This window comes from Ictidomys tridecemlineatus, chromosome 12, assembly GCF_052094955.1.
Source record: "Ictidomys tridecemlineatus isolate mIctTri1 chromosome 12, mIctTri1.hap1, whole genome shotgun sequence".
NCBI classification, from domain to species: domain Eukaryota; kingdom Metazoa; phylum Chordata; class Mammalia; order Rodentia; family Sciuridae; genus Ictidomys; species Ictidomys tridecemlineatus.
This window is the reverse complement of record NC_135488.1, coordinates 70,020,098-70,040,090: the sequence shown is the minus strand read 5'-3', so window position 1 is coordinate 70,040,090 and position 19,993 is coordinate 70,020,098. Positions and strand designations below refer to the sequence as shown.

Sequence of the window (19,993 nt, the reverse complement as noted above, 5' to 3'; positions counted from 1 at the left end):
TATAATTATCTAGTATTTCACCATTTTACTATATTTGCTTTATGTATATTTCATTTTTGGATATAACTATTAGTGTGCATCCATTAATCTATCATATGTTTAATGCATTTCAAAGAAAGCTGTAGACTTACATATACTTCACCGCCTAATCTCTTTTAATATACATATAACTAGGGTTTAATCATTTTATGGTGTTAGATAAAATTTATGTAACATGAAATGCATGAATCTTAAGTGTACCATTTGCAGATTTTGACAAACACAATCACCTCTGAAAATGAAACCCCTATCCAGTCAATCACCAAGCAACTCTCACACCCAGAGGGAACTACAGATAGTACTTTTTCCTACCATAGATTAATTTTGCAAATAATCATTTTTAAATTTAAAACAGTGATAATCAGGCTAAGGAACCACAAGACTTCATGTAGATGGACAAATGAAGTAAATATAGCAAAATGCTTAACAACTATAGAATAGGTGGTGAGCATATATATGGTTATCAATTTATCTCTTAGTTCTAAATCTACCTTTCTTTGCCCTGCTTTGTGCCATCCTACAAACATTTCTCCTTGGCCAGCTCCAGGGCAATGGAGTGATGCTGCCAGGTAAAAGAAGCAGGGAGATACTTTCCTTCCAAATTCTGGAACTCCATTATAATTCCATTACTATTATTATTCAGCACAGGAACCCCAAAGCCATGCTGAGAAGACAAGCTCCAGCAGTAGCCTCAGGCCCCAGTCTCCTCAAAGACAGAGGGCACTTCTATACATCATGTAAACATGGACATGAACTTTTTGAAGAGGGGCCCTATCCTAGTCTTTCTTCCTCATCCTAGAAGTCACAGCTGCTCTTTATCATCTCTTTTATTCATACTTCCTTTTTATTCTCTTCTGTAGTTGGCCATCCCACCTGTTCTAGTTTAAAATTTATCATGACTTTCCAATAACTCAAACTACTATAAAGAGTATTCACTGTATAGCTTTTCTGAATGCTTAAAAATGTTGGCAAAGAGGAAGAAAAAGGAAGATTGTCAAAAAAACGTAGGGTGGAGGTTGCAGCTCAGTGGTAAAGCTCATGCTTAGCATGCACCCAAGGATTGGCCCTGCATTCAATTCCCAGCACCAAAGAGAGAGAGAGAGAGAGAGAGAGAGAGAGAAATAAAAGGAAGAAAGGAAGGCAAAATGGTAATAATTAATGAAGCAGTACATTGGATTCAGAAAATTATATTACCTTTATTTTGTGTATGCTTGAATTTTTTTCCATGAAGGCTTCACAAAGGTCAAAGTATTTGAAAAGCTCCTGGTGGAATGAATTTTAATAGGCAGAAATGTAGGATAAGATTGCAGTTGAGGAAAAAGCACACATAAAATATGGAGGCAGAAAAGTAGAGTATATTTTCAGGCAATAGCAGGTAGTTTGACTAAAGTTCAATGTGTGTAATGGCAATGAATATGTTTAGAGAATTTTTCTCCACTCCTTTTTAAACAAAAATTATGGGGAGGGGGGAGGAAGTGATGTTTTGGACTGAGCTCCTTCACTAGACCCTAACTGATCAAACCCACTTATTCTAAACCACAATCAAACTGAAACTTTAAGGAAGCAGACAGATTTCAAAACAGACGAGTTTTTCCTGAAAACAGGAGATTTCAGTCTACTGAATCAGACTAATAACCCTTACAAAAAAGTAAGTTCTTCATCTAACCAGTCATTTCTCCCCTACAGTTTGAAATCTGATAATCTCATCCACAACCAACATCATAGAACTGGGGCAAATCATGTTATTTCTTTCAAAGAGGGTTATACTTCCGTACACAGTAGGAAATACTGTAAAACAATGGAAATAATGCTTATTAGAAAAATCAAGTGGACATAATAAGTAGTTAAGAAATACCCCTGAAATACCAGACTAGAAACAAATTTGGGAATTTTTAAAACAGAGGTAGCATTTGAAGTGATACAACTCAAGAATGAGTTCACTTAAGAATTAAATGTGTAGACAGAAGAAAACAGACACTCCTGTTTAAGAGATCAGAGCTTTAAAAAAAAAAAACCTTGGAAGGACTGAGAAAGGGCAATCAGTAACAAAAGAGGAAAATCAGAAAAGTATGTTATCTGAAAACTGAATGAATAAAGTGATTCAAAGAGGAGACATGTAAATATGATAAATGCTATTGAAGGATCACCTAGGAAAGCACGGCTTTATATTTCTTTCCCCCGAATAGTAAATCTTTCAAAAATGAAATAGAGAAAAATAGAAAGATATCACTTGGCACTCATTTACCAGCGATAAAACTCAGAAGTTATACCAATGTTATCCAATAAAGATATTTTATTCATTTTGTTGGGAATACTATGGCAGAGCAGCACACCTTCCTTTCAATATTCACATGAAACAGCTTTCAGACAGCCCTGGGTGTCTTATGGGCAGCTTTACTTTTAAATAAAAACCTACCTCTTAAATTTTCTAACAGCTGATATTCTGCCTGAGACAACTAGTGTCTCCCATTCAGCTGCCACTCTTTCCTCAGATATGCAGATTTGGCATAATTTTAAGGGATAAAGTGATGTAAAGTGCATCTAGTTGCTAAAGAGAGGATGGGTGAAAGTGTCAACGTTCAAGGAGGGCAAAGAAAGATCCGTGGAATGCAAGTTGCTGGGAAGAGGGGCTCACCTCCCACAAAGACTCAGTAAATATTTTTGATTTAACTTTGGAAGAGCTACGTTTTATAGCGGAGATAGGGCGCAAACTCTAAGACTCTATTTACTCCAGAATACGGTAGCATTTCCATCCGCGAGCTTCAGGGCACCCTCTGGATGTAGCTGCACCCCAGAGAAAGCAATGCTGAATGGCGCACAGCAGCATTCTGGGCGCTAAAGGAAAAAGAAAATTTCTCACTTTGAGGCCAGGGCTCACCTGACTCCGGAGTGCTGAAAACGTGCAGTCCCAAGTTGCCTGGGAGGGGGCGTCCCCACAAACTCTCTCCTCGTCACCGGGCGCCACCCAAGGTAGAGAACTCTCAGCAAAGTGAGGAGGGGAGGACGCGGTGTTCGCTCTAGGTCTCGGGGTATGGGAGCCGTAGCTTCCACAGTTCGTTCAGGTACTCCCGCTTCGTCGCCTAGCAACCTGAGAAGCTATCTGGTCTTCCAGACACTTCCAATGCCCCCGCCCCTCGGGAGCGTGTACAATATTTTTAAAAGGTTTTGTTTCCGGGTCAAGCCGGCTTTACGTACCGCCCACGTTTAGCCTCAATAGGGGCTAAGGTCTCAGTAGCGCACGTGTGGGTGTTGTCGCTAAGGGTCTGTCTCTCCTCCCTCCAGTCACACACGCCTTCCCTCCCGCCAATTGTAGAGTGCCACAGGCCGTCTTTTCCCCCTGGAGCTCAAACCCTCCGCTCATAGTCATCCTCCAATCAGAAGCTCCCCGTCAGGGACTACTTTACAACCGGCTAAGAGCGCAAGGAGAAGGACGTGAAGAGACCCTCTGGTTTCGGGAAGTGTAGTTCAACACTAAGGAAATGCTTCGGAGGTTGGGCCAGAGCAGGGTTAGCGTGAACTACGTTTCCCAGAAGACGCCGCGGCCGCAGCCGAGCTTTTTCTGGCTGCCACCGCACGCCCTCCTTGTGTCGATTCCGCGGTGGAGGTGACCTGACTTCCTTGCAGCTCGTTTTGCTGGTGCAGGAATTGTCCGCGCAGTTTTCAATCATGGTGAGTGTGGGCCCGGGTTCCTGCTGGTGTCCAGCCTTTGCACCCTTGTATGGGGTTTCTTGCGCGTGACGGACTTTTGCAGCTATGCAAGTCGCGGTCTTTAGCGCCGTTTGTAACGCCCTCACTTTTATTCTGGGGATTGACGCAGTATTCCAGTAATTGGGAAGGGGTTGATGTGCACCTGGGGGCCTCTTCAAAAGGCTCTGGAGATATCACTGTCCTTGGAGAGGCGCTATCTTGATCCTGCTGCGTGCCGAGGGGATGGAATTCAAGTTCTGATTTTCTCTGAAGAATTATGTAAAGCTTGATAAGGACGATGGGGTTTGATGGAAAGGAGGAGTTAGTTGAATCCTAACCTCTTTTTCTCCCTCCCTCTCGTCTCTCTCTCTTCTCTCTCCCTCCCCCCCCTCTATCTCATATTCATTCTCTCTCTCTCTCTCTCTCTCTCTCTCTCTCTCTTCCCCCCCCCACCTCGTCTCAAAGTATTTAAGAGCTTCAATCACAAAGCCCTTGAAAGCAAAAGGCCTTCGACTGTTAAGGCAGGATTTCACCAGGTGCTCCAGATTAAGATCTACGTTTTCAGGAGACGTGTTGCCGCCATATCTAATTTCTCAAAATGTTAAAACCTGTCATTGATGCCGTTATAATGCCCGAGCTCGTTTGCATCACTAGCCAAATAACTAGTGCAAATATTCTTTACTGTTCTGTTATGGATTCCAGAAGCACTGCATATAAATGTAATATAATGTAACCATCTTGTCATTGAAAACGTGCACCCTAGGTCTGCATATCTTGTCTCTGCTGAAGGGGGATGCGGGGCGAGGAAACTGACGTAGGAATAATCTGCGCACTGTTTGAAGGTGACATTTGCCATCAGATGGAGGGAAGTTGCTTCAGTGTTTGTATTTATATTTGGAAATATTTTTCCCATTTATCTCAAAATATGAAAATGAGTGGAGAGTGTGAGGAAATGTTTGCGTGGATTGGAAATTTCCCAGAACCTGAAAATACATGTTTTCAGGCAAGGGCACATTACTCCTTCCATCTCTTTAAGGTGATTGGGGACCAGTACTAATTCCAAATAAGTGTTTCCTTATTATTTTGTCATATGACGTTATTACTCATTTAAGTTACGATTTCAGTAGTTTCTATTTTATTTTAGCAAGGAAGCAGAGGTACTTATATTATCAGAGTACTTCCGGACTTTGTCACTTTAGAACTGGATGAAGCCTTTTAAAGGTCATCTTGACAAACATCCCCGCTTAATATATTTAAATTGAGTTTATTGAGACCCGGAGAGAACATGACTTGTCAAGGTCACACAACAATTTGCATTAAGGGTCTCTCCTTTTTACCATTATTGTGTCATATACTTACCAAGTCATTCTAAAAATTTACTTTTAGTACTGAGATTCTAGATGAAGATACAATCATATTGTGAATATAAACACAAGTGTATTACCAACATGTGGATGACCTAATAGCTTTATTCCTTAGAATTCAAAAATTGGAAAGGAATTGAAGATTATTTTCATTTAATCTTAAAATGTAGCCTGGTGAGGTCAAATGACTTTTGCAAGGTCACAGAGAAATCCAAGGCCCCTATTCTTGTTTTGTTTTTGTTGCACAGTAGACTGAGCCAGGCCTCACCCTTGGAAGGTCACTGGGGTGCCAGAGATAGTTCATGAGGAAGAATTCTGTCAGTTTGTTGTCTCACATGACTTACCAACTCGGAAAGCATGTGAACAATCACTGATTTAGAAAAGAGCCATATTTTGTAATCCAATTCAAAGCAAAATTGCTTTTTTGTAGTTGTAGATGGACAGAATGCCTTTATTTTATTTGTTTATTTTTATATGGTACCAAGGATCTAAGCCAGTGCCTTACATATGCTAGGCAAGTGCTCTGTCACTGAGCTACAGCCCCAGCCCATCAAAGCAAATTTTAAAGGAGGAAATTCTTTGTTTGTGTCAATAGGGAGTAACAGCAAGAATAACTGAAGGAATCTGAATGGGACTGCTTCTCTTTCACATTACAGAATCTATGTAAATTAGAAATACATGCATACTAGGGAGTAAAGAAAAGAATACATGGTTTTTCCATGAAATAACAGAAAAAAACACTTAAATTCAAGTTTCATAACTGAGATTTTAGCACATTTTCAAGAGAGAACCTGGTTTGCAAGAAGGTTATTAGTGCCCTGCCAAGAGCAAAGACATTCCTTCATGGATCTTGGCAGACTGCCCAGATAACTGAGCAAAGAATAGCCACCTATGTTCACTCTGTAACAGTGTGAGAAGTCCGCGTGGGTTCTCCTACCTTCCCACTTGTCAATTGTAATGTTGCAGAAGAAGAGTAAGAACCAAATATGTGCTTTCTTTACCCAGTTATCATCAAACATCTAGACTACATAGGTTTCATACTACTGTTAACAAGGTGAAGTTGCCTACCTGTGAAAATAATTTGCCCAAAGAGAAGGAAACTCCTGCTCTGAAATGAGCTGTTCATTAGTTGGCCACAACCCTTTTAGTAAGGACTGTGATTAATTCCTAAAATTGGCCGCATTATTCTGTTTTGCCATCTGCCTGACTTTCTAGGAGGATGAACTTTTTATTATCCCAACTTGCTTTCCATTGAAGTAGCATATATTTGTATTTTTCTTTACCCTTAACTTTCATTCTTTCAACAAATATTTGATGAACATTATATTAGAGTGCGAATTTGAGTCAAACACATACTGCTCTTAAGGGAGCTTCAAGGTCTAGTAGCAGATATGTAAATAGAAGACCACAGACTATAAGAATCCTTAGAGGAAAATTTTGTGGTGACAGAGCCCTATAAGCCCAAAGAGGTTAAGTAACTTGCACAAGAGCATACAGCTAATGAGTTGTGGAGCCAGGACTTGAGCCCAGAAAGTTTGGCTCCAGAGGCCATCTTTTAATTACTACTCTTTACTGCTTCTAGCTTTCTGTTTTAGAGAATTGGCTTATCCCCTTTCTAAATTCAGATGGTTGTTAATGGATCCCTTGCCTACAATAGTAGCAAGTACATGATAGGGATTCATGGTATTGTTTAGTGAATTAATTAAATAAGTTTTTCACTTGATTGATAAGACACATTAAAACAAGTGGCTTAAGTAGTTTCACTCACTATATCTGAAACTTATGGTCCTTAAGTTTCTAGCCTTCTCAAAGCAAGTATGTGAGAATAAAATATCTATTAATATGTTTTTAAAGCATGTTCAATATGCTTCCAAATAATTCTTAATTCTTATAGATTTCCATCATTTTGGTAGTTTACAAGATTTCCATCATTTTGGTAGTTATTTTACAAATATTTGAGCTCCAACTACATGCCAGATATTCTAGTTAGTTACGATATAACAGTAAATATAGTAGACAAAAAAAATGACAATGTAAATGAAATAGACAAACCCTCAGCTTTAAGAAACTTGCATTATAAAGGGGCAGGAGGGAATTATTTCTTTCTCTTTCTTTTTTTCATCTACTTTACTTGACTTGAAGGAAGAGGGGGAAAATGATAAAATGAAAAAAATATATATATAAGCTTTTAATAATTTTTCTGCAAATAGCAATAGTCTTTACTGTTTATCCTAGTAATGTCATTACTATTATCCTAGTAATGACAGATCAGCAAAAAAATATTTTGTGTCATATTTGTGTTATATAATAGAAAATAACCATGTATGATCATATTTAGTGCCCTTTATAAATTAAATCTATTTTGGAATATAAATATGTATCAAAATGATTTATTTAAGAGATTATTTTATTTGTATATTTAGAGATATGAAAGTCAGGGGGAAAGTTAGTAAAAAAAAGTCAGGGAAAAGACCCAGATAAACAGGGGAAAATCTTTCTACTTTACCCTTAGTGTGTTTTCCTTCTCTCTCTATCTCCCTTTCTGCCTTCCTCTCTTCCTCTTTTTTTCCTACTTGTGTCTGGTTATTTCTCTGTATAGTCTACTATGATCAGTTTTATTTCTCTTCAAGAGTATACACTTTCCTGAACTTTTCCTTTGGCTTCTGTGGGTACCATGTGACTGAGCACTGCTGACCTTCAGATCTCACAGTTAAGTAAGGTTAAGGATCCTTCAAGATCATCCATCTTCTTTCCATCTCAGACATGTGACTAATCTGGAATTTTAAATAAAAAGAAATCAAATGCTTCTTCTGCCGTAAATCAATTCCATAAGCCACTTCTCCATGCAGGGTAACAAGGAATAGAAGTGGATTTACCCAGCATTGTCAGGAAAAAAAATAATCACCTTGGTTCTACTTCTTTAATTCTCTGGACATAATTTACCTTTATTTTTTAATGACTTTGGGTTTATGAATATCAGTTATTTTTGTCCATGTGTCTTATTATATTCAGGTTTTATTGAAACCTATAAGGCTACTTGTCTCATAACTGTTGTACTCTATGTATACCTACTCTTTCCTTCCTTTTAAATATAATTTTTCCTTTAGAATCAGGTTATCAACAATCAACACATGTTGCCATTGTCTTATTCCTGTTTAGTATTAAAATTTATTATAGTCCAGATACTATCATATTCTCTTTTTTTCTCCTTAAATAAAAAAAGTCTTATTTTTCCTCCTACATCTAATTAAGTTGAAACATAAATGTCTTATTAAAATATTTTGACTCAATGTAAATGGAAAGTTTTGACCACTGTTTCTGTTCTTCCTTGTGTGAAGAATTCTACTAAGCAGATGGGAGTGGGAGATTTGCATAATAAGGTTTTGAAAGGCTCTTGCCAGCCAGGGTTTGTATCACCACATACATACTGCACACACTGACGTTGTTAGGCCTATTTTAGTGGTAACATATCAAAAAAAAAAAATGGATAGGATTATGTAAGTAAATACAGGCTAACACTTTGTGTTCCCTATACAGAGAGAGTTAAGTAACACCACATCAACCCAGCCAAAGACACATGTTCTGGAAATTTCTCAGTTGATTTGTGTGTGTTGTATTTACTGAAACAAGCCAATAAGCTAATTTTCTACTAAACCTGTGTGAAGAGACTTATAACTTATATGGGTCTTTTTCATTGCAGTCCGAACCAATTAGAGTCCTTGTGACTGGAGCAGCTGGTCAAATTGCTTATTCACTGTTGTACAGTATTGGAAATGGATCTGTCTTTGGTAAAGACCAGGTAGGGGCATGTCTATAAATCTTGGCATTAGAGTAAGACTGTTGTTAATAAAATCCTGTATTTAGTTGCAAACAAATTATAAAATGGTAAAGAAATGAATAGTCCCAATAAATGTAAAAGGTGCATTGCTATAAACTGAAGCTGGTAAAGTATTTATAGGCATCCCTGCAGACAGTGAAAATAGTTTGCAAATCAGTTTCCTTTGCAAAATAGTTTCCTTTGTACTGTATTTAGTTAACCTGGTGCAACCAGCAGGTGCTAGTCAATATAGGATATCACTAAGGATAGTAACTGCTTAGTTGGAGCGCTGTGAGAAAGTTGCTGAATCAGCACTTCCTTGTTCATAAATGGTCTTCTTTTGAACCAAAATAGACAGAAAATCTGCTTCTAAATTGGAAGCAGACACCCTAATTCTAGCAAATCTGATTAATACACTAAAATATTTTTTCTCACCCACAGATACTGAGCTCTTCCCTCATGTCAGATATTGTACTTAGTAACCATGAAATCAAATATACAACTATTAACAATAGGAGCAAGCTGTGAGACTCCTTTTATGTACTTTTTAAAAATTCATTATAGATGATTACTTTTTGCTGTTTCTGTTACCAAATAATTGCTGGTTTTATGGCCTTTCTTATTCTCAAAGTGGTAATGTTAGAAACCTGAGCTCCTAATGTAATTACTATGGCTAATGAATAAAACTTTTATACATACACACACAAACAAAAACTTTGAAAGGGCTTTTTGTGACTAAATGATAAAAACCTACACTGACGAATGCTGTCCTTGCTGTTTGGCAGCCTATCATTCTTGTGCTGCTGGATATCACTCCCATGATGAGTGTTCTCAATGGTGTCCTAATGGAACTGCAAGACTGTGCCCTTCCCCTCCTGAAAGGTGAGTTAGAAATTCAGCTTTAACCTGCATAATCCCAGCTACGCAGAAGACTTAGAAGACTGAGGCAGGAGAACCACAGGTTCAGGGCCAGTCTAGGCAATTTAGCAAGACCCTCAAATTTTTTAAAAAGAAAAATATTTTTAAAGGACTGGAGCTATAGCTCAGTGGTAGAGCCCCTGTGTTCAATCCCCAGTTCCACAAAAGGAAATGAAAAAGGGTATTATATGTCTTAACAAAAATAGATTTTATATTTTTGCTGAAGAGACTTAATTAGAAATTATTTCATGAAAGTATTTCATTTTGTTTTCTGAACTATAGATTTGGAGGGGGAGGATACTAGGGATCAAAGCCAGGGCCTCATGCATGATGGGCAGAAACTCACCATGAGCTCTGCTATAACTACTTTTTAACATGTACACAATAGTACATAAGGGTAAAAGTGAGAAACAATTTGTCAAGTAAAAAGCTACTTTTTCTTCAACATGTCTATATAATTTATTATTATTATACTAATTAGGCATAATATCACACAAGAATTACATATACCTGAGATTATCTACATTGTGTTGTGATATAGTGTCTGTTTAAATGCTAATAGTCACACCTCCTTAATGGAAAACTAATTCTGAAGGATATCCTCCAGAGCCATACACTGCCTTGAAAATTAGTTGATCCCGCATATATGGTCCTGTTCCATCTGCCCATTGTCAGGTTGAGACATAGTATAAGTTGTCCTAATCATATACTACACAGTGTGTAAAAACCCACAGGAGTTCACCTTAGAGAATTATTGAACTATTACTCATAAGACAGAAGTCTTAAATCTGATTGAAAAGCTTGTTAAAATATCAGGTCTCATTATAAACTAATTTAAATATTTTTCTTTAACCATATCTCCATTATAGTCTTTTTCTTTTCATAAAGATTAATGATACTGGAGCTGGGGTTGTGGCTCACTGGCAGAGCGCTTGCCTCGCACATGTGAGGCATTGGGTTCAATCCGCATAAAAATAAACAAACATTGTATAACTAAAAAAATTTTTTAAAAAGATCAGTGATGCTCAGCTAGAAGTTTGCACAAAACAAAATATATACACATCCCTAAAAAGAAGACTTCTTAATATTCATGTATCTCTTCAGTAGACATATACTAAAATAGATACTCTACCATCAAAATTGTTTGGTTGCGTGATTCTGTAAAAGAATACATGATTGGGTTTTTCTGCTGGTTCCCTTTCCTTACCTACAATTTTTTTCAAATCAGCTTCTTCTTTTGCTGTTTCCCATTTGCATTCCCTTCTCTGCTGAGTTCCCTCTACTCTGAAATGGGCCCAGTTTGTTCTCTGAAAGGTATAAATATGACAGGGAACATTCTGCAAATGAGAATGTGTGGCTGGGAAGGGGAAGCTGGGTATTTTTTCTAACTTGTCTTCCTGCATGTGCCCATTCGGGGACTTACAGTCCAACTGACACCAGTCCACTGGCCTAAAAAATTTACCAAAGGAAATGCCAAATCTCAGTCATGACCTTTCTAATACAATCAACAAAGGAAAGGAAAGATACATGTTCTTCGATCAAAAAGCAAATTGTGTATGTTTATTGAACTGACACTGTAGCATGGTCTAGGCTGACATATGTGGGAATTATAGCCTTCCTCACTATCTTATCATGGTGGCTAACTAGTCTCTTTAAAGCTCAGTGTTTTCATCTCTAAAATGAGAAGACTAAATTTTGATAATATAAATTTCCTAGCATTATTCCTAGCACAATACACCTTGATTAACATTAACTTTTTTAAATTTGTAATTCGTATCCTAGATCTTGAGGTAATTATAATTTAAAGGTTAGTGCATTAGTTGCTCTTTTGTTATCTCTGTTAATTGCAAATAATGTTGCTTCAGAAGTTATGTTATACCTTATATGTGACTAAAAAAAAATAGGTATAGAAGATTTAAAGTTGAATTAATTATTGGAAATAGGAAAAGCAAAGTAAATTTATTAACATTTTTGCCATGTTAAGGTGATTATATTAATATGTTGTCTTTCTTGACCCCTACAAGTTGTATCAATGTGATATGAATAAATAAACATTGCTATTTGTTTTCACTTTGACAGAATAAATAGATTTAGTATGAAAAAGAAAATTTCAGACTTGAATATTTAAGTAGCTTAGCCTATTGTTTGCCGTGTGCACAGATGTCATTGCAACTGATGAAGAAGAGGTTGCCTTCAAAGACCTGGATGTTGCTGTTCTTGTGGGCTCCATGCCAAGAAGGGAAGGCATGGAGAGGAAAGATTTACTGAGAGCAAATGTGAAAATCTTCAAAAGCCAGGGTGCAGCCTTGGAGAAATATGCTAAGAAGTCAGTTAAGGTGAGTTAAAGTAACCAACATGTATTTCATTGGGTTTTTCAAAAAGGTATAAGAAAATTTATTTAAACAAAAAGAAAAATTTTGAGACAAGAGGAGTACAAGTTCCAAGCCAGCCTCAGCAGCCTAGTAAGACCCTATCTCAAACTAAAAAAATAAAAAGTGTCAGATCAGGCTGGGCAGGCAGCAACCAAAGTTGGCAGATTTAAAAGGGCCGCTGAACAGGCTTTATTGAGATATCACTCCCGGGCGGAACTTGATCAGACCCACAGAGGGAACAGGAGAAGGGTCTGAGGAGAAACCGAGTGGAAGCTCGACCGGACTGGACGAGAAGGGAAGGGCTTGGGACAGGAAAAGGTGTCTCTAGGGTCCCTTGCCCCCTTGGAGTTGGTCAGGGGAGTTGGCTGAACTCCAGGATTGGCCAGGGGGTCCTGCTGATAGGCGTTAGTCGGGAGATCTGGCTGATTGACAGGCACATCTGATTGATGTTCTGCTGAGGGCAGCGCGGGCTACTTTGTTCTAAGTTGCCACTAAGTCGATGCCACCGACCTAACAAAAAGGTGTTGGCTGAAGTTGTGGCTTAATGGTAGAGCACTTGCCTAGCATGTGTGAGGAACTGGGTTCAATTTTCAGCACCACATATAAATAAATGAATAAAATAAAGGTCCACCAATATCTTAAAAAAAAAAATTTAATAAATTAATTTTTTAAAAAATAATAAAATGGTCTGAGGATATAAGCACACAGTGGTAAAGCACTCTTGGGTTCAATCCCTAATATCAAAAAAGAAAAAAAAAATTTCAAGATGGCAAATAAAATGTCCTATCTGTTTCACTTCATAGATGTCTGCATTTTTGTTTGATACAGATTTTTATTTTAAATGGTTAACAGAAAATAATAGAAATGAATTGGATAGAAATCCTTAGTACTCTTAGTAAAAGATTAAGATTGTTCAGGCTGCTTTGGATTTGTGGTATTTGCATGGCAATTCCATCTCTGCAAAGTGTCCTTGTTTGGGGAAGATATTCACTGGCACTGGAGTACTTAGGGACCATGGAGCATCTTAGCTGAACCTTGTTCTCAAAAGGACCAAAAAAAGATTACAGTTTATGTGTGGAAAGAGAGTCTTAAAGATGGAGCAAATTGGAGAATCTGAATAAAGGGGTTATGGGAGTCTATCCTTGTAATAGGCTTGCAGCTTTTCTGTAATTCAAAATAAAGTTTCTTTTTTTTTTAGTTGTAGATGGACACAATATCTTTATTCCTTTATTTTTATGTAGTGTCGAAGACTGAAGCCAGGGCCTATGCGTAAGATTCTTATCACTAAAAATCCATATATACATTTTCCTGTGCTGTAATTCAGTGTTGACTAAACCTCCCCAATATAAAAAAAAATAGCCTGAAGCATTTTCTCCTGAAGACTGATTCAGTAGCTCTAGGAGGGGGAAAAGGGTGATAATCTGTATTTTAGCAAATAGCCCAAGCAATTCTTAGAATTTGGGCAAATTTAGGGAATAATTACTTTCAGTTCATGGAGACAAATTGTTTTCTTAAAATAAACTCAAAAAGAAGGAAAATGTTATAAATGAATCAAACTCTGAAATGGGGTCTTACTTTACATAGTTTTTACAGTAAGTTAAATAAATTCTGTGTCTGTTTTCACACAAAAACAAAATAGAAAGAAATGCACCTTAAGTCTTGGACATTGCCAAATAGAAAGTGACTTATATACATAACAGTGGCTCTAAAAAAAAAAAAATGTTTTCAGTAGTCACACCAGACACTAACAAGTCAAAACGCTTTCAAAGGGATGATACAAACTACAATGATAACTATGTATATTTAGTTCATTTGGGCTTGATATACAAACTACCAGTTAACACATTTCAGTGGAATTCTAAGATAGTTTAATAAGTATACATTCCATAACTCTTCTCTGTCATCCTAGGTCATCGTTGTGGGAAACCCAGCAAATACCAATTGCCTGACTGCCGCTAAGTCAGCTCCATCCATCCCCAAGGAGAACTTCAGTTGCTTAACTCGTTTGGATCACAATCGAGCTAAATCTCAAGTGAGAAAAATGTCTTTTAAATTTATGAATTTTAGATTGAAAACCATTTTCTTTCATTTTTAAAATAACTGAATCTTAGTTTGTACTTTTGTTGTTTTTTTTTTGTTGTTGTTGTTGTTTAGTAGTTATTAAAGTTAAATTATTATTAAATTTGTTAGGAAGCCTGTTCTCTTAAAAACTATTTCAGTTGCTAACTACATTTAAATAGTTTCAAGTAGTAGTTAAAAATTAGTTATTAGGACTAGGGTTGTGGCTCAGTGGTAGAGTGCTTGCCTAGCACATGTGTGACCTTGGGTTCAATTCTCAGCACTGCATATAAATAAATAAATTAAAGGTCTATTTACAACTAAAAAAAATATTTTTTAAAAAATTAATTACTAGTATAAATAATTACCCCATGATGATACATAATTTAGTTTAATTTTGTCAGATACATAAGAGATCATTTTAAAAACGCAAGGTTTTTCTTTTTTTTTTTTAATTTATTTTTTAGGTTTAGATGGACACAACACAATACCTTTATTTTTATGTGGTGATGAGGATCGAGCCCGCTAGACGAGCGCTCTACCACTGAGCCCCAATCCCAGCCCCTCAAGTTTTATGTAGTTGTGTGATTCTCCTTTCTTGGAGCTAAGCAATCACATTCACTTTTTTGCTTGTTTGGGGGTTTTTTGTTTGAGGTACTGGGAATTGAACCCAGGAGCGCTCTACCACTGAGCAACATCCCCAGCCGTTTTTTCTTTCATTTTTATTATGAGACAGGGTCTCACCAATTTTCAGAGCCTGGTCTTGAACTTGTGATCCTCCTGCCTCCACCTCCCAAGTTACAGACATAGGCTACCACACCCAGCCAAATTTTGATTTTAATTTTATATTTAATTTAGTTTTCACTTTTATATCTTTTAAATATTGTGTGTCTGTGTCTTTCCATAAAATTTCCTGCTTTTACTACATAGGAGCTAGATTTTAATTATTATTAATTTTTCTTACTCATTAGCACCTTAAATAAATTTGCCAAGGAGTGAGTGACCAGGAGATTAACAAAGCTTCAAAAAATTCAGAGCTAGGCCACTCATCCAAGCTAGTTTTCTCAGCTTCCTCAGATCTAACTGGTCCTGGTGCCCTTGGAAGTCATGATAAAAGTTTTAGTTCTCAGATATAGCCTCTGTCCTTTTTCTTATCACTTTTCTGGCCATCCTTCTTCATCCATCATTGCTAGTTAGATCTATGAATGTAGTGCTTTTTCTTTATAGATGAAAACTTTATTTTGTTTTAAGCAAACTGATTTATTAACCAGAAAATGATGTGAGATCAGAGTTGAAAAACCACTGTCTTAAACTGACAGTTATCTTCCAGCTCTGGAATGCTCAGTGGAAAAGAAAAGAATTTACATTCGTAAAGTTTCTATTACAAGCTGAATGCTCTGCATTTAATTTTTCATTGTTTCTTATAGTACCACAGAACTATCTATTATTATCCTTATTTTACAGGTAAAAGATTGGAGGCCCAGAGAGATCAGAAAACCTACTCATACAGCTAGTAAATGATAGAGTATCCTAGATTTGCCTGACTCTAAACCAAACCCTTGTATGTTATTACAAAATGATATCACATGACTTACTAGCTCTGTGACCTTGAGAATGAATATTTAAGCTATAAAATAATAATTATATCTACCTCAGAGAATTGTTATGAGGATTGGATGAGAAAAGATCCATTTTAAGCCTTTAACATGGTACATGTCACAGAGTCAAATGTAGTAAAGGTTAACTGCTATTATTATTTATTTTGGTTTTATTATTAAAAGGGTTACAGCCTAAAGTTGAAAAGAGCCTCATCTTGGAAATAGCTCCCTCAACATTCTAGTTAATTAAGGAGGTCATTGGATAGCAAACTTGAAATACAAATATTCCATGAGAGGCCTTAAGCTGTTAGCAAGGTCTGGTGACTGAAAAGAAATGATAATTTGTGTGAATGACTAGTTGTAGGGGTCTTAAGTACTATGAAGTAATAAAGGAAAGGATGTATTGTAGTTGTACACTCCAGATTGCCAGGTGGTTACATAGTTTCTACAGAAAGGAAAGAGGTAAAATAATGACACTGGTAATCCCCTTCTTTGCTGTTTCATCTGAGGCCTCAGTAGGAACAGATACTGGAAAATTCTGCTTCCAGGGATATTACTGAGTGAGACTTTGTCCCAGCTGCTGAACAGTTTTACTTGTGGGGGCAAAAGTCATGAATAAGCCAAGTGGGAAGAAGCTGTCTCATCAAACTTTAACCATCACTTTTGGCACACATTGATTGTTATCCACAGACAGGGGGAGGGAGCTCTTAAGAAGTTTTTAAAGAAGCAGTTTCTTCCTCTTATAGAAGTTATATCCAATGAGCAAACCCAAAAATTTTTTTTTTCTAACATGAATGGTTACTAGTCTTACGTAATTTGTTTTGAAACTCAGAAGGCTTTGCTATCTGGTGACTATTTCTCACCTGCAGGACTCCCCTGTATACTTGCAAACTAGAGCTGTATGTGTCTGCTGACAAGGTAATTTGACAGTGATACCAGTTGGCTGGGATTAGGGGGAAGGAAATTACTAGGTCTGGAGATAACAGACCTATATGACAAACGCAAGTGTCTAAGGAAGCCAGGAGCTATTGTCCTGGGGGAGATGTTAATTTAGACTAACTCTGGTATGAATGACATTCAGAAACAACACCCACTGAGTGCATAGTACCTGACCTTTGCTGGTTAGCTTTAAGTTAAAAGGAGCCAAGGAGGCCTATAGGGAGGAGAAGCTTAGGGGCTGTTGAAGCTGACATTGAAGAGTTGAAGCTGCCATTTAAGGGGATTTAGTAAAATGTATCTCAAGTTACATTTTTTTTACAAATCAATATAATTCTTGTGCTCTCCTGAAGTTTCAGAAACTTTTTATCTTGACTTTTGTCAAACAGGCCACAATTTTAACTAAAAATAATTTTTCTAACCTTTCTGAGCTGTTAAATGGTGTGTTTTTTGTTGTTGTTGTTGTTTTGTTTGTTTGTTTGTTTTTAATTCAACTAGATTGCTCTTAAACTTGGTGTAACTGCTGATGATGTAAAGAATGTCATTATCTGGGGAAACCATTCCTCAACTCAGTATCCAGATGTCAATCATGCTAAGGTGAAATTGCAAGGAAAGGAAGTTGGTGTTTATGAAGCTCTGAAAAATGACAGTTGGCTCAAGGGAGAATTTATTACGGTAAGAAAAATCTGAGAGTCCTCTTAACAGCCAAGCATAAAGAACTCTTGAGAAACACACCACATTGCCGTCCTTTGTGTCTCCAAGAAAAGGAAAGGGAATCCCTAAGGAGAGCAGGTCTTTCACAGTTGTTCTTAGGACTGCATACTTTCTTCTGGGATCCTACAAAGCCATGATCCAGTCTGATTTGATATGTTATACAGCAGTTGAGATTGATTGTTAAAATGGGAAAAACTAGAGTACTCTCTAGTCATGTGTGTATAAAATGTGGTAAACATTCTAGGGGAATTTGTACTTTCCTTTTTTCAGAAATATTGGTGTTTATACCAAATTAGGTTTATAAGGTCAACATTAGGCAGTTGCATGATGTTGGAGAGAACACATTATGCAATGGTTGCAGCCTTAGATTAACTTGAAACTGATGAATATTTTGCTATTATGATCAAGTAACACTGTCACATCTGCCTGCCCCTGCACAGACTGTGCAACAGCGTGGTGCTGCTGTCATCAAGGCTCGGAAACTGTCCAGTGCAATGTCTGCTGCAAAAGCCATCTCTGACCACATCAGAGACATCTGGTTTGGAACCCCAGAGGTGAAGACTCAGTGATACTGTTGTGTGTGTGTGTGTATAAAAATACATGTTTTTTTCATATATATATATATATTTTTTTTTTTTTTTTAATCCCTGATATTGTAATATAAAAGGAACAGAGCCTTAGTGGTCAAGCTGGTTAGGTTCATTTCCCATCTCAGCTGCCTTCTAACAGACTAACCTTGGGAAAATAATTTAACCTTTCTGAGCTGTTTTATCGACTGTTACATGTCATTTCCTCACAGAATTATAAGGCTTAAACATGATAATATATAGAAAAACATTTTTCTTAAATATTGAACAATAGCTCCCTCATCTATAAAATAAGGATATGTTTTTCTGACCTACTTGACACATAATTTGGAAGAGTGGAATGAGATAATATCCATGAAAGTTCTCTTGTCATGGAAGAACCTGGTTCTGATTCCTTATATAGTAATGAAGTCAGGAACATAGTAAGAAAGTCACCTGGTTTAATTTTGTTAGTTCACATGTTGTTTGTGTAGACTAATCCTAGTGTGCCATGAAAATAGAAAACATTGTTTTTTGTGGGGTTTTTTTTTTTTAGGGAGAATTTGTGTCCATGGGTGTTATCTCGGATGGCAACTCCTATGGTATTCCTGATGATCTGCTCTACTCATTCCCTGTTGTAATCAAGGTAGGGTCTTTGGGAGTTATTTCCCTTCAATGGGAAAGTAGTTATATGTTTTTCTTAAAATAGGTATAATTTGGCCTAGAAAGTTATTCCTTTAATAACCAAGATTTTTTTCTCCTCAACTTGAGTATTATATGTATGACAACTTCAGGGCATTAAAAGATTGAAATTAATTTGAACAGCAAGAGTCAACTTTTACCACCAAGTGAATTATATTATCACACCTAATATCAGCTACCTATAAATCTTATGTTATTTCTAAATGAAGCAATGGTTTTCAGTATTGTTGCTCTTTATTATAACCATGGTAAAGTCAATAGTTAATTTTATAATTTTTTGAGATTAAATAGTTTTAAATTCAAGTGTTAACTTTTTATCAAAATGATCTGCTAATTTTAAGATTTGGATTCTGGGCTGGGGGTTTAGCTCAGAGATAGAGCACTTAGCTTGGATTTGATCACAGCACTACAAAAAGAAAAAAAAGTTTGGATTCTGTTTTATTTCTTTGGAATCAAATTTTAAAACAAGTACACCTCCAGGTATAAATTCAGACTAGGTTTTTGCTTGCTGGAAGATCAATTCTAGTTTGTTAATCTCTTATTTAAAATTATTTTCAAACAGAATAAGACCTGGAAATTTGTTGAAGGTCTCCCTATTAATGATTTCTCACGTGAGAAGATGGATCTTACTGCAAAGGAACTGACAGAAGAAAAAGAAGCTGCTTTTGAATTTCTTTCCTCCGCATGACTAGACAATCATTTTGATTTCATTAAATGCCCCAAAACTGAGGAATCTAAATGTCGTCTTTGACTTTAGTACCAAATAATAATGATGTTATAGTTATACTTAAATTACTTGTGAAAAACACCACATTGTAAACATTATGTGCTTCTTGGTACAGATTTGTGAAGGTCTCATCATGCTATTAATGCTGCATTCTAAATAAAAATATATATGCAAGTGAAAGTGACTTGAGATTCTACTTTCTAGCTAATTTTAATATTCAGAAAACCCAAGCTTGTATATTTCTCAGCTTCCTTAAGGGGTTGTGATTTTTTTTTAAAAAACCAGGAAAAGATAATAAAGATGGGAAATAATACAAACTAAAGCACAAATCTCTTAGTTTTAAATAGAAAGGACAATTCACCTTGGGATAATGAATCAATCTGTTTCAGAATATATTTTTAAACGTGGTTACTGACTTTCATCAAACACTTATGTTTTTAAAACTAAGTTAGTTCATGTGTTGTGGATAATTTGATTTTAAAATTAGCTGATAAA

At 36.5% G+C, this 19,993-nt stretch overlaps 2 protein-coding genes across 6 annotated transcripts in view; one reads left to right on the top strand and one right to left on the bottom strand.

The window, feature by feature from the left end:
• Wdpcp (WD repeat containing planar cell polarity effector) overlaps positions 1-3,453 on the bottom strand; it is a 323,247-nt gene extending 319,794 nt beyond the window's left edge. For all 5 annotated transcript variants that reach the window (XM_013357181.3, XM_078029122.1, XM_040270812.2 and 2 more), the window contains exon 1: positions 2,918-3,453. The gene's annotated coding sequence lies outside the window, so the exon portion shown is untranslated. The remainder of the gene's footprint in view (positions 1-2,917) is intronic.
• A 104-nt stretch (positions 3,454-3,557) lies between these two features.
• Mdh1 (malate dehydrogenase 1) lies at positions 3,558-19,678 on the top strand. The gene is made up of 9 exons (XM_005322058.5): positions 3,558-3,708; positions 8,791-8,889; positions 9,693-9,789; positions 11,986-12,161; positions 14,107-14,229; positions 17,288-17,464; positions 17,944-18,057; positions 18,626-18,715; positions 19,334-19,678. The coding sequence occupies exons 1-9, from the start codon at positions 3,706-3,708 to the stop codon at positions 19,457-19,459; spliced, it is 1,005 nt and encodes a 334-aa protein (XP_005322115.1). The 5' UTR covers positions 3,558-3,705; the 3' UTR covers positions 19,460-19,678.
• The last annotated feature ends 315 nt before the right edge of the window (positions 19,679-19,993 follow it).

Excerpts from the sequence above, each read along its gene's own strand:
- Mdh1 (XM_005322058.5), top strand. Across the intron at positions 18,058-18,625 it reads TCTGGTTTGGAACCCCAGAG|GGAGAATTTGTGTCCATGGG; the intron begins GTGAAGACTCAG and ends TTTTTTTTTTAG. Across the intron at positions 18,716-19,333 it reads CATTCCCTGTTGTAATCAAG|AATAAGACCTGGAAATTTGT; the intron begins GTAGGGTCTTTG and ends ATTTTCAAACAG.